Genomic DNA, 12,958 nt, shown 5'->3' with positions numbered 1-12,958 from the left:
CGGCGCCAGGTAAAGCCCTCTAAGCACATTCACCAATCAAAGCGTTGAATGCTCAACGGCTATCCTATCAAACGAAGCGCTATTAGACAACGATACTATCCATGCAAGCATGGCGGCCCCCTGTACTTCGTGCTGTCAATGGTTGATAAAATTTAACACAGTATCGCAAAGGTGGTGATTATGCTCGGCCTGACAATACGTGAGGTTAGTCTGACTATTTATCTGGCCTCTCAGCTCACCTTTATCTGCACAGCCACTGCTTTTGGGGTTAATGCGAGTAGCTTGTAGATTAGCCGGTGTAGCCAATAGCTCAATTTTAACATTGAACAAGTATTCGATTTGCCAAACAATTATTCTCATTTCGTCTTCCTTGCCGATTTGTCCAAGTTTTACGTGGTCAGAGCGCTTGTCTATCATTTCTGAATGAATAATTTAGAGACATGCAGTCAGCCAGGAAAATCCTATTCCAAGTTTTACTTAGATTGAGAACGTGGACCAAATTACAACAACGTTAAACATGAGTCGTCAAGGTCCATCCCATTCATGTACTACAAATATTCATATTAATGCTCTTATTGTGTCTAAAATGGTATGGTATGAAAAGGAGAAATAAATAAACCATTAATTGCATACGTAATTACTTTTTCATGTAAATGTGCTTGTCATTTCACAAGATGAATTACTTGATACAGAGTGTATCCTCCTGAAAGCTTCAGGCATCAACTCATCACTTGTCTGCCGAAAAAACTGGTTTGGTTTGACTTAGTATTTGTGATTCCAAAAGTCCTGGCACAAATTGAAGGAATGCTCTCAAGAGAAGTATCATAATGGGTTTTTCTGTGGTCCCTACCACTATATTGACCTCTCAAATGTATCTGGATAGCAGACTTTTGTAACATGTACATGTCAGGTGTCAGGGGCCCTCCGGGAGGGAAGAATCTCCCCAACAGAGCTTTGTGGAACATGTCTGAACCGTATCAAGGAAACACACTATCTAAACGCTTACATCACTGTGACAGAAGAGCTTGCACTGAAGCAGGCACATGAATCAGAGAAAAGACTGTTAAAAGGTGAGGAAATTTAAGTATATAACACATATGTTCTATTTAGAAACATTGCTTTAATTCTGCCCGATTATTCTGTCTAATGCAGGCAGCCCTAAAGGTCCTCTGGATGGAATCCCTTTTGCTGTCAAAGACAACTTTTGCTCTAAGGGTGTCAAGACAACATGTGCATCCCGGGTTCTCAAAGGTCCATGAAAGCCTGACATATTGACATGCTTACCCTTTGTCAAGAATAACTAGTGATGATAGCCTGTCTGTACATTTGCTTTAGACTATATTCCACCATACAATGCAACAGTGGTCCAGAAGCTCCTTGACCAAGGAGCTATTCTCATGGGGAAGACCAACATGGATGAGTTTGCTATGGGGTAAACCATCGATATCAGTGTTGTGTATAGTAGACATCAACATTTTCCAATCTTTATTAAAAATGATTGTTTATATTTATAATGTAAAATGATTTTACATTTCATCAATCAATTCTTCCATTACATTCATGTGCTTCCCAGTTCAGGCAGCGTTGATGGGATGTTCGGTCCTGTGAGGAATCCTTGGAGCTATGCTGCTCCCTACAGCAAACATACAAGGGCAACATCAGACTCTAACTGGGTTGTCTCTGGTGGAAGTTCGGGAGGAAGCGCCGTAGCTGTGGCCTCCCTCACCAGCTACCTGTAAGTGAAGGCAGTTGCCCTAATTTTGTTGAAAGTCCAAAAAGTTTGAATGTGAAAAGAAAAACTAAATACATTGTCATTTTCTGTTCCTGTTAGGGCTTTAGGTTCAGATACAGGTGGTTCCACCCGAAACCCAGGTGCACAGTGTGGTGTAGTAGCTTTTAAACCAACCTATGGCCTGCTGTCTAGGCATGGTCTCATTCCTCTGGTCAACTCAATGGATGTTCCTGGCATTATGACTCGCAGTGCTCATGATGCTGCCACTGTCTTAGGTAGTACATAACTACAGTTACCCACTTACACATTCCGTTGCTACACTACGGTGCATACTACCTTGGGAGATGGATGGACTGTCTTATTTATTTGTGCATTTATTTGTCCAGTTATCTACTCTTTAGCATATGATTAGATATGCCTTCTATGTCTATGTAGATCTTAAAGAATACCGTGTTTTCAGGAGATGTGGACTGATTGTTGGCATATCAAACATTTTGCAACCACTGACAAGTTTGGTTTCAGCTGTAGCGGATCTGAACTCTGAGCCATACGTTAACTCAAGTGCAGCCAAAGACTTTTGCATATTATCCTTAGAGGACTGCGAATGAAAGATAGGAGTTGCTTTTTAATCCAGAGATCTTTGCTATGTCACACAGGTGTACTCCAAGGCCTAGATAGTAATGACTCAACAACAAGTCCTGCCCCTTCATCACAATCACAGCTGCCTGAAGACTTTGATATCAAGAAGATCTGTGTTGGCATTCCAAAGGTTACTTTAATCTTGTCATTGTTGAATTTCAGAACCACTATTTTTAAATTGTCTAAAATACTGGTAAAGTATTTTTCTGTAAGGCATTGCACCTCGTGATATTTTGTTTAAAACTTTGAAGAAATAGACTAGGTTTTCAAGCTGTGATGATATTATATTGACTTTATCGTTGATGCATCATCAGTTTCAAACTTACGTATCCTCTATATTTATCTTTATGACTAATATTTCCCTTTTTGGGATTATTTTTCTGAATCTTTGGCATGCCTCAATGAAAAGCTTTATGTGATTTTTACATTATATGTGGCATAATAGTGACTTTAGTTGTGCTACAGGTATAACATTCACATTGACATTATGTATGCCCAGCTGCATACATCATTTGTAGATTTTAAAGAAAGATAAAGACAGGCGGGATAGTTAGCAAAGCAGCTCATCTTTCCTGTCTGCAAATGTGTGTTAGGAATACCATGCTCCAGGGCTGTCTGAGGAGACGCTGACACAGTGGAGCCGAATTGCAGACATGTTTGAAAAATCAGGCGCACGAGTGGAGCAAGTATCCCTCCCTCACTCTCAGTTTTCAATTGTGTCCTACCACATTTTGTGCTGCGCTGAGGTAGCATCTAACATGGCCCGCTATGATGGCCTTGAATATGGTATGACCATGTAAAGATATATTTAAGCTCTATAGCAAAGCATTTTAATATTTGTCATTTACAGTATATGTGTTGTTGTGTGGTATGTCACTGTTTGAATATTTGACAGTTATGGAAAATGTACTTTACAAGACATCTACAATACAATATGGTATGGTAATGGTGCAGATCATTTTTGTGTTTTGCTGTCATCTGCTAGGCCATCGCAGTCACTTGGACAGCTCAAACGAGGCCATGTATGCCTTGACCCGACATGAGGGCTTTAATGATGTGGTGCAAAGAAGGATTTTGTCAGGCAATTATTTCCTGCTCAACCAGTAAGAAAGCACCTTCAACCTTTTATTTTACTTTCAAGGCATTCTCTGAATGTAAGAGATAATAAATTGTGTATAATCAACACACATTTGCCAGGAACTACGATCGATACTTTTTGAAGGCCCAGAAGGTTCGCCGGCTTATCATGGAAAATTTCAACCATGTATTCTGCTCTGGTGTGGATGTACTATTGACACCGACAACCCTAAGAGATGCCGCATGTTACTCTACTTTCATCACTAAAGACAACCAAACATGTACTGCCCAGGAAGATGTCTTCACCCAGCCTGCCAACCTGGCAGGTACAGAACTGTACAATCTTGTATGCAGGGTGTCTAGAGAAAAAACTCTAAAATACGCTGATTTCATTTATTGGAATATAATACTTTACTATGACTCAAAATGTCCTTTGAAGGCCACTGATCAGCACTTTCATGCCTTGGTTAATTTTGTATCCTTTACAGTTGAAATTTGTATTTGAAAAAAATCAAAATCAGGCCATAATAAAATTTCAGCTAACTTTAAAAAGTATTCCATATTCTGAATCAGATATTTACCTTCAGTTAAACTTTCTCATGCCTCTTGTTACTTTTTGAACTAGCCGTTAAATACATTTTAGATCCTAATCCTCAACTTACTGGGACCTGTCCTTCAACCCCTTATCTTTCTCCTAGGTCTCCCTGCAGTTTCTGTGCCAACTGCTTTATCGAGACGCGGCCTTCCCATTGGCTTACAGCTCATTGGTCCTCCCTTTCAAGACATGAAGCTGCTTAGTATTGCCAACTGGATTGAGCAAAGGGTTGGTTTTCCCTCGATTGGTTGCCTTGGAGATTCTAGTGTAACCAGCAAGAATCGCTTTGCTCTTGCCGGTATGGAGCACTCTTCAGCTGTGTAAAGAGATCTGTGGAGACACTAGTTCAAGGCTAATAATATTATCAAGATGGATTTTCTTTGTTGCTAAGGTGCCATTTTATTGCACCTTAATAGGAATTAGGTATTTTATAGCATTCACCAGTTATGAACATGACAAAATAAGACAATGATAATGAAATTAAATCAATACAAGTTATGTGAATAATTTCATTATTTGTATACTCTCTTCATGTGTACTCATACATAGAATACATACATATACTGCAAGGAAAATTAAATTAGATTTAAATTCAGAAATCTGATTCTGTATTTTTTGTGCTATTTTGAAGTACTGTACTGAGCCGTACGTGTGTTTTAAGAAAAATAATTTGCATTTGTAAATACCCTATCAATATGCTTCACTGTAAGCTAGATTTACAATTACCTGACCCTTACTTGTCCTTGCCCCCAGCTTCAATTAATCTTGATTATTAAAGAGAGTAACTGTCTTTGTTAAGATCCATGATAGGCACTGATTGACTTTCAAATATGTTTTAGATATGGATATAAGGATTAGTGAGGGCTGACTAACATTCCTTTATGCACAAAATGTAGAATAATGACTTTTGCTTGAATAGGCTAGTAGCATAGCACAGCAAAAGGCACAGAGATCAGTAAGAGCCATGGTTCTTAAACTGGGTTCAAGGGATCCTCAATGGTCTGTGTGCAATGGCTCTCGGGGCTGTGAAATACATTCACTATCTATACCGTTTATCCTGCACTCAGTCAAATGAGAGCCTGAGCCTATCAATGCTATCAGTGGCTCAGAACGGGGTACACCCTGTATTGGTTGCTAGTGGCTTGCAGGGCCACACATAAAGACCATTATAGACCAACCACCTGTCATGATCGAACCAGGGTCATTCTTGCTCTGTGACTGAAGTACTTATCACTGTGCCACCCACCATCTGTAAAATAATTTGCTATAAATTGTTAAAGCTATTATTAAAGGGGTAATTCTGCGTAAGGTATGGAAAGTTTTGGTCCACATTCCAGATCAGAGGATTGTGGTAATGCAGTAAGTGATGATGTTTATGGCTGATTCCTTGGGAATCTGACTTAAAACTGAAAGAACTCAAAAGAGTATCTTATGTCCTGTTCAAGTGGCAGCATGCATATTGACTATGTATCTCATCAGCGGCAACTTGTAGTTTTTAAATCTTAAAATTCTGGTGTTTAAATCAACTTTGATACAAGTTTCTCATCAAAAAATAGATATTACAAGAAAAAGAAGAGAATAATTCCCTGAAGGTCAAAAATCTTTTTTCAATTTTTTTTTACAACACGGTCTGTTCACTTTTTAGAATGCTGAAAACCATTTTGTGGTCTTTTATTTGTCCATGCACCTAAAAAAATTTTTTTTTTTTTTTCAGCCTTGTACCCCTTTCATGAGACTGTATTCCACTATTTAGTTATTATTTCCATCTTTGTTGCTGGAGCCCCAAACAAAGGTTAATATAATTATTTAGTTAAATAATTAGTTATTAGTTATTACTAATAACAATAACAATAATTGTTAATAACAATAACACTGGTCTGTGTGCAGACCATTAGTTATTACTAATAACTAATTCTGCCAATCCTGACACCCGGGGATAGGAGAGGCCACTGCTTCCTCACTGGAAAGTGTGTCAGTGGAGTTAAGGAGTACTTTGAATTAATCCCTCCACTGACCCACAATGCTCAAGTTGAGGTCAGCAGCAATGCATCCCCACCATACAGTCTTGACCATGCACTACTTCCTCCCCTGAATCGCTGGAAGGTTAACCAGAATCTCCTCAAAGTATTTGTTCTCCATGGCCTCACTGGACACATTCCAACTCCTTCCACATGGAACTTTGCAGCCTTGGCCACCAATTAAGGCTCCTTCGTCCTCTGGGAGGTGATGTACTACATCCATGGAGCCAGCTTCTGCAGCTTTGGACTGCCAAAGTACCAGCAATGTTTTCTATAGTTAGAAATAGTGGCATAGAGGAAATTACAGAAAGCAGCTGGCGGTAACAGAGATAAAAATGTTGAGTGTCTCTTTGGGAATGACAGGGATTGGATAGTGGAACAGGGGCGTGGCAATGCAGGAAAACCCCCACAAAAACCGCCTGTTGTAGGACACCAGCCCCATGAAGCTCGGGGACTGGCGAGTCTCACTGCCTGCACCTTCTCCTCCAATGTGCTGATGCCCTGTCCCCCAACGCTGTGCCCCAGAAATTCCAACTCCTTTCTCATTAAACAGCACTAATCAGGGTGAGGCTTTAGATTGGCCACCAATAGCCTCTGTAGGATCCGCCACAGGGTCCCTAAGGCTGCATTGAAGGAGCTTCCATGGACCAGATTGTCGTCTAAGTAGACCAGGCACTCCTGTCGGGGGACGTCAACCAGCACCTTCTCCATTAGTCGTTTGATCCTTTGCCGACACAAAAAGAAGTCTTCGGTCTTGCTTCCAAGGCTGGATACTGAGCCCAAAGACTCATCAATGCGGGGCAGTGGGTATGTGTCTTTCTTCGTCACACTGTTTAGCTGCCTATAGTCCACACAGAACCTCATTTTATTACTCTTCTTTTTGCTCACCATCACAACGCCTGAGGCCTTAGGGCTGTCAGATGGCTCAATGATACCAGCCTTCTGCATCTCCTCAATTTTGCTAACAGCAGCTGCCTGGTGCACCTCGGGAAGGCGGCGGAGGCGCATCTTGATGGGCCGGGCATCACCTGTGTCAATAACAGGCCCTCTTCCATTAGGGCAAGAATTTCCTGAAATTCCACCAGTACCTGCCACAGCCCCTCCTGCGACCTGGGGTCTAATCTTTCACAGTTATGCTGCCATAATTTTCTTACCGCTGCCAGCCTGTCCACCTTACAGACTGCTGGTTGCTGGTCCAGGGCAGGAGGTTGCACAGCAACTGGCATATGTGATGTGGGGGACAAGGAGGCAGGGTGGGGAATCCTGGAGTGAGGGGTCTGACCCATGATGTGCCACCGCTGCTCGCAAGGTTGGTGGGAGTGGTCTTGGGGCCTTAGAGGGGTGCACAATTTCTGCTGTGGGTCCCCCTGGAAAGGCCAGTGTGTTCCTCCCCAGCTCTACCTCACAGCAGGCAGTCCGCAGGAAGTCAAGTCCTAATATGCAGGGGTCCTGTACTGGTGCAACCCATGCTCTAAATGCTATAGTCAAACCCCCAACATGAATATGAACCAACTCCCTTCCAATCATGGGGGCTAGTTCACGGGTAACTGTCCGCAGCTTCACTGTCATAGGCTTCAGCTGCATCCCTACCGGACCCATGTCAGACCTCACCAGTGTTGCTGTGGAGCCAGTGTCAACAAGGGCAATGCATGGAGCCCCTGCCAGGTTGATGAGGACATTGCAAAAATCCGCTACGTGAGTCCATCCCCACTACTCGGCTTTGTTATCTACTTCTGGAGGGAGTGGAGCCCTGCTCTCCCATCTTTACAGATGGGCCCTGTCCTGCAAAGGTGAAGTGGTGTCATCTGCTTCTGGGGGGAGTGGAGCCCCCCCTCATCTGTATAGCTGGGCCCCCACTGCGGAGATGAGACGCAGTGTGACACAGGGACCTGGGTCTGCGTTCCCTGTTACACAGACCCTATGGCGCCTCCCTGAATGCCTGACTACTTGGGGCACTGCACTCTGATATGGCTGGGCTGGCTACACACCCTGCACACAAGAGAGCCTCGGCAAGGGCGGGCTGCTGCTGCCGGGTGGTTGCAGTGATACACCTCTGATCAGTTCCGCCAACACATCCACCCATGCTGGCTTCTCCTGGACTGGGTCCACCTGTCCCAAGGCTCTCACAACAGCCCTAGCCCCGACATAGGCCTCCCTCTCCAAAGCCTCCAGTAGAGGGATGCGCTAGTTGTGTCTGTATCCACAGCTCCCTGGGAATTAAGGCCTGGAGGAACTGGTCTCGGGCCAGCTCATCCTGTACCTCAGCAGGCGTGTGGGCAAATGCTCTCCTTGCCAGGGTTTCAATGTCATAAGCCAACACATTGAGCGGCTCCCAGCTTGTCTCAGCCTATTTGATAGCTCCGAGCATAGAACCTCAGGTTGGTGGCACTGTCCAAACTGCCACTGTAGAGCACCAACTATGGCCCCATCGCTCAGGATTAGCAAGCATGTTGATGCTTCCTCAGTGAGACACAGGGAAAGCTGGAGTGCTTTACTGTGCTCCGACCAGCCTGCAGCCCGTGCCAGCAGTTCAAACTGGGTGTGGAAGGCCTCCCAGTTCGTCCTACCGGAGTATTTGAGTGTCTTGGCATGGTGTTGACTCCAGCGGGTACCGCCATCTTTGCATTCATCTGACTCTGCATTGCCCATGGCGTCCATTTTTCCGGTGCCGTTGCATTCATTGCACCTGCTGCACTCAGTGAGGCAAAACCAGCATCATCAGCTACCTTCTCATCGCTTGTCTCAGGCCAGCATAATGCTTTGAAGCAGTCAGATTCCGCCTCATGCCCTGAAATACCTGCACAAACCATTGCTTCCTGACATTGCTTGACTGACAGAGGAGCGTTGGTCTTTTCTCTCCGTGCTGCCATACCTCCGGCTGAAGAAGTTAGCTGATGCAGGCTCACTGCGCCAGTGAAGTTTGGTCGGTTATACCCTGGCGTTTTACTTCTGATACCAATGTTATATCTGCATGGACGTGCTCAATGATGACGATTTAGCAGTTAACAGGCTTTATCTTTATTTTCGCAATTAAACAACAGGGGCTTCACTCATCTTCTGTCTCTACACTCACACTCGCAAGCCCAAAACACTTTCACAGTCGGAAAACATAGAACTCAGAATTTCCGCAGTACCGCAGGGTTGTTACAATACTCTGATTCACTGGAGGCCCAGACTAACCTGTCTTGATAAAATGAGAAACTGCAGCAAAGGTCCAACAGAAGCTTGTGCTGTTATTGTGATGTATAGTGTCAACTGAGGTCAGACATCTAGATTGTACTGAATGAGTCTGTGTACCAAGTGTCTGTGGATAATCGAAAAAAAACTTTTGTCTTGCATTTACACCCCAGCTGACAACATTAGATCTGTTTTGTGTTTAGATATACATTAGATAACATTAACATACATTAGATCTGTTTAGTGGACTTTTATCACTAATGCTATAATCAAGAAGGGTCAGAGCCGTCTGTTCTTCCTCAGGAGGCTCAGATCTTTCAACGTCTGCAGGACCATGCTGCAGATGTTTTACCACTCGGTGGTGTCCAGCGCCATCTTCTATGCTGTTGTGTGCTGGGGCAGCAGGCTCAAGACAGCTGACACCAACAGACTCAACAAGCTCATCAGGAGAGCTGGATCCGTCCTGGGAGTGGAGCTGGAGTCTGTTGTGCAGGTTTCAGAGAGGAAGATGATGAGGAAGCTCCTCAGCATCATGGACAACATCCATCACCCCCTGCATGCCACGTTGATGTCCTGTCGGAGCTCTTTCAGTCGTAGACTGATACCACCAAAGAGCTCCACTGAACGCCACAGGAGGTCTTTCCTACTTGAGGCTTCAGACTTTTTAATTCCTCTTCCCTCAGCCGCAGGGAATTGTTAGAATATTCCGTTATAATACATTGTGTTTACATACATTCATTGTATTTACTTATTTTGATTGTAGTCCTTGTGTGACGTGAGGACGCTCACGTCAAGAGAGGGACTTGCAAAATCCCCTAGGTCAAATTATAGAATCTCCAACCTCACATCATTATTTCACTATCAATTGCAAAGACTGTTAAAATGTAACTGCGAGACCCCATCATGTAAGGTGAAGGAATGCGCTACCCTGCTGTTCAAATGACACCCCCCGGGGATAATTGACTAGAGCCAGGGGTCGGAGGAAGTCATTATCGGGACTTCTTCCGAACCACGACTTCGATCAAAGCACGGTTTTACACAACCCAGGTGCTCATATTCCAAGAGAGCGTAAACCAGGGGTCGGAGGAATTTTTGATAAACTTCCTCCGACCAACAGCTCTGATCGAAGCGCAGTTTACGAGGCCCGCACCCCAGATGGCCGCACTCCTAGAGAGCGTAAAACTGGGGGGGTCGGGGAAGCCATTGTCAGGACTCCCTCCGACCCTTTTGGCCAAAAGGTATAAAATGAGCCTGATCCTTTGGATCGGGGCCAGAACTTCTTCATCTACACATTTGACTGGACGCGTCTCAGCAGGTGTCTAGAGGAGCTGAACGATCCTCGTGGGGTGACATTCATTCTGGCCCGGGATATCTCGTAAGTGTATTTTCCTGACTTTGAATAAACCATTCTTGCTTGATTAGTTCCTGGCCGTTGTGATGTTTTTCCCTGAATGATAATCTGAACACACCGGGACAGCGAAGTCCGGTCTCGTGGCAGGAGCCACAAAAACGGACAGAATCTTCAATCTTTGTATTTACTGCTAACAGCTAAGACAATTTATATTTCATTATATTTCTTATTCTTCCTCCTTTCCACTATTGTCTATTACTGTTATGTTTTTACTTGAAACTCTGGCACAACAATTTCCTTCGGGATTAATAAAGTTGTTCTCATCTCATCTCATCTAATTTTGTAGGACTAGGTGTTGGTATCCCTTGATGAAAGCATACCTACGGCATCGATGAGACTCTGTGGGGTTTCAAGTGAGCGATGGCCTCCTTCGGATTGTCAAGTGAGCGCCCTCCTTCATGGATGTTTTGCTGATTGGCCCACGACATCTCCAGAGGGTTCAGCAGTGAATCCCAGCGTCCCAGGTTCACTCCCTAGATGCCATCAGCTTACCTGAAGGCCCACGTTGGATCTCTTCTCTTCAGCCACAGCCACTGGCTCCCATTTTCAGCAGCCCTGGAGAGGTCCTTGACTGCCTGTCTGTCGGCACGTCCTTTATCTCCCATCTCCCTGAGTAGCCTCGATGTTGACGTGGCTATGAAACCTCTGCAGCCTTGTCGCTAAGCATCTGTGACCAGTTCAGCATATCTCAGCTTCTTCCATTCATAGGCCTCCTCCACTGCATCCTCCCAGGGCACCGTGAGCTCTATGATGTAGACGAGCCTGAGAGACGATGACCACAGAACGAGGTCTGGTCGCAGGTTGGTGGATGCGATCTCAGCTGGGAAGCAAAGTTTCTTGTCCAGGTCCGCTAGCAGCTTCCAGTCCCGTGCACTGGCCAGTGGCCCAAGGTCCGTTCTCGTGGGGGGGAGGCTGGCTTGCCCCTCCCACATGAATGGAGTTGTGTGCCAACGGGATGACGGGGGAGGAAGGGCGTTCACGCTCGTCCGGCGAGTTTCCAGCACCGCTGCAAGACATTTTAGTACCTGGTTGTGTCGCCAGGTATAACGGCCTTGGGAGAGGCTGGACTCGCATCCCACTAGGATGTGCTTCAATATTGCTGGGCTTGAGCATAGAGGGCATGTAGGGTCTTTGCCATACCACTGGCTTAGATTTGCAGGAGAAGGCAGGACATCATAGGCTGCCCTGATGGTAAAGCTCGCCCTGAAGGCCTCCATCTCCAACAGATCTTTCCAGGAGATCTTCCGCTTCTCGACTCCCTCCCATGTCATCCACGGCCCTCGCTTTGCCTGTGACACAGCTTGTGCGCGCCTTCCTGCTTCCTCTTCCCGGCGAACTTCCTGGACCACCGGTTTGCGTCTCTGGGCTGGATTGGCCTTAGAGCACATTCTCGTGCCTGCTGCATTCAAATGGTCGCAGAAATTCTTAGAGATATTAAACCATTACATGCAAATGTTTTAAAGAATAAAACATGTCCCCAAAAATGTCAGTGGAATGAGGAATGAATTAAATTCCAAAACGAATTAACCTTCTATAATTACTAACATTTGCTGTCATTATTTTTCTTGCCAGCAGCATGTCACCTATAAAAATCAGCTAAATGATGGATATAAAGACGTTCAGTGGTAATTCTATACATTGAATAGGGCAGTGCTTCTCAATTATTTTCTGTTACGCCCCCCTTGCAAGAAGAAAACAATTCGCGCTCCCCCCCCATTCTCCGCCGCGACTATGAATAATATCATTTGTCAATAAAATTGTTATAAGTACACCTCTGCATAAAACTGTATCCTTATTAAAATTAAAGAAATAAAAAAGAAAGAAGTATAGTTCAACTTACAACAAAGAACAACTTTATTATCATTGTTTTTAGTCCGTAACAGAAAAGAATTTAAGTGTTAAGTTTCCTCTTCTCCCACTGTAGTCACAGTGAAGCCAAGCGCTACATGCGCCTCGTCATATTTCCTCGTCTTAGCTTTCGGGTGACTTTCTTTGTCTCATTATCTTCGTCTCTCTCCGCTTAAGAAGTGTTCATGCTGCCTCTAGGGTTTGTTTACTGCACTTCATATCAGGGCAAAAAAACCCTACACCATAGAGCTAATACTCCCTGCGCACACTCTAACAATGAGAGCGCCACTGCCAACTACTGTAGTGGATGTGCAATTACACTTTATTCTAGTACGGCAAAAAAAAACATGTTCCCCATGGTCACACGCACCCCCTGGCATCGCCCGACTATTTGAGAAGGACTGGAATAGGGATACATGAATATTCTCTGCTCTCCTAGTTGATAGCCACCAGGGCATAGT

The 12,958-nt window shown here is 44.6% G+C and overlaps 1 protein-coding gene across 2 annotated transcripts; it reads left to right on the top strand.

Moving 5' to 3' along the window:
- The first annotated feature begins 85 nt into the window (after positions 1–85).
- On the top strand, positions 86–4,831 carry qrsl1 (glutaminyl-tRNA amidotransferase subunit QRSL1). 2 transcript variants are annotated; one of them, XM_086146831.1, is made up of 11 exons: positions 86–204; positions 911–1,070; positions 1,153–1,251; positions 1,336–1,432; positions 1,574–1,735; positions 1,832–2,007; positions 2,389–2,501; positions 2,965–3,157; positions 3,357–3,474; positions 3,569–3,774; positions 4,147–4,831. In XM_086146831.1, the coding sequence occupies exons 1-11, from the start codon at positions 181–183 to the stop codon at positions 4,365–4,367; spliced, it is 1,569 nt and encodes a 522-aa protein (XP_086002957.1). In that variant the 5' UTR covers positions 86–180; the 3' UTR covers positions 4,368–4,831. The 2 variants fall into 2 exon arrangements, with proteins under 2 accessions (XP_086002957.1, XP_086002948.1); XM_086146822.1 differs by having other exon boundaries at positions 93–204; positions 887–1,070.
- Positions 4,832–12,958: the final 8,127 nt, after the last annotated feature.

The sequence above is a fragment of the Fistularia commersonii genome, chromosome 1, assembly GCF_037954325.1.
Source record: "Fistularia commersonii isolate RoL2024-O1a breed Wild chromosome 1, RoL_Fcom_v1.0, whole genome shotgun sequence".
In the NCBI taxonomy this organism is placed as follows: Eukaryota; Metazoa; Chordata; class Actinopteri; order Syngnathiformes; family Fistulariidae; genus Fistularia; species Fistularia commersonii.
This window is presented reverse-complemented; position numbering and strand designations above follow the sequence as displayed.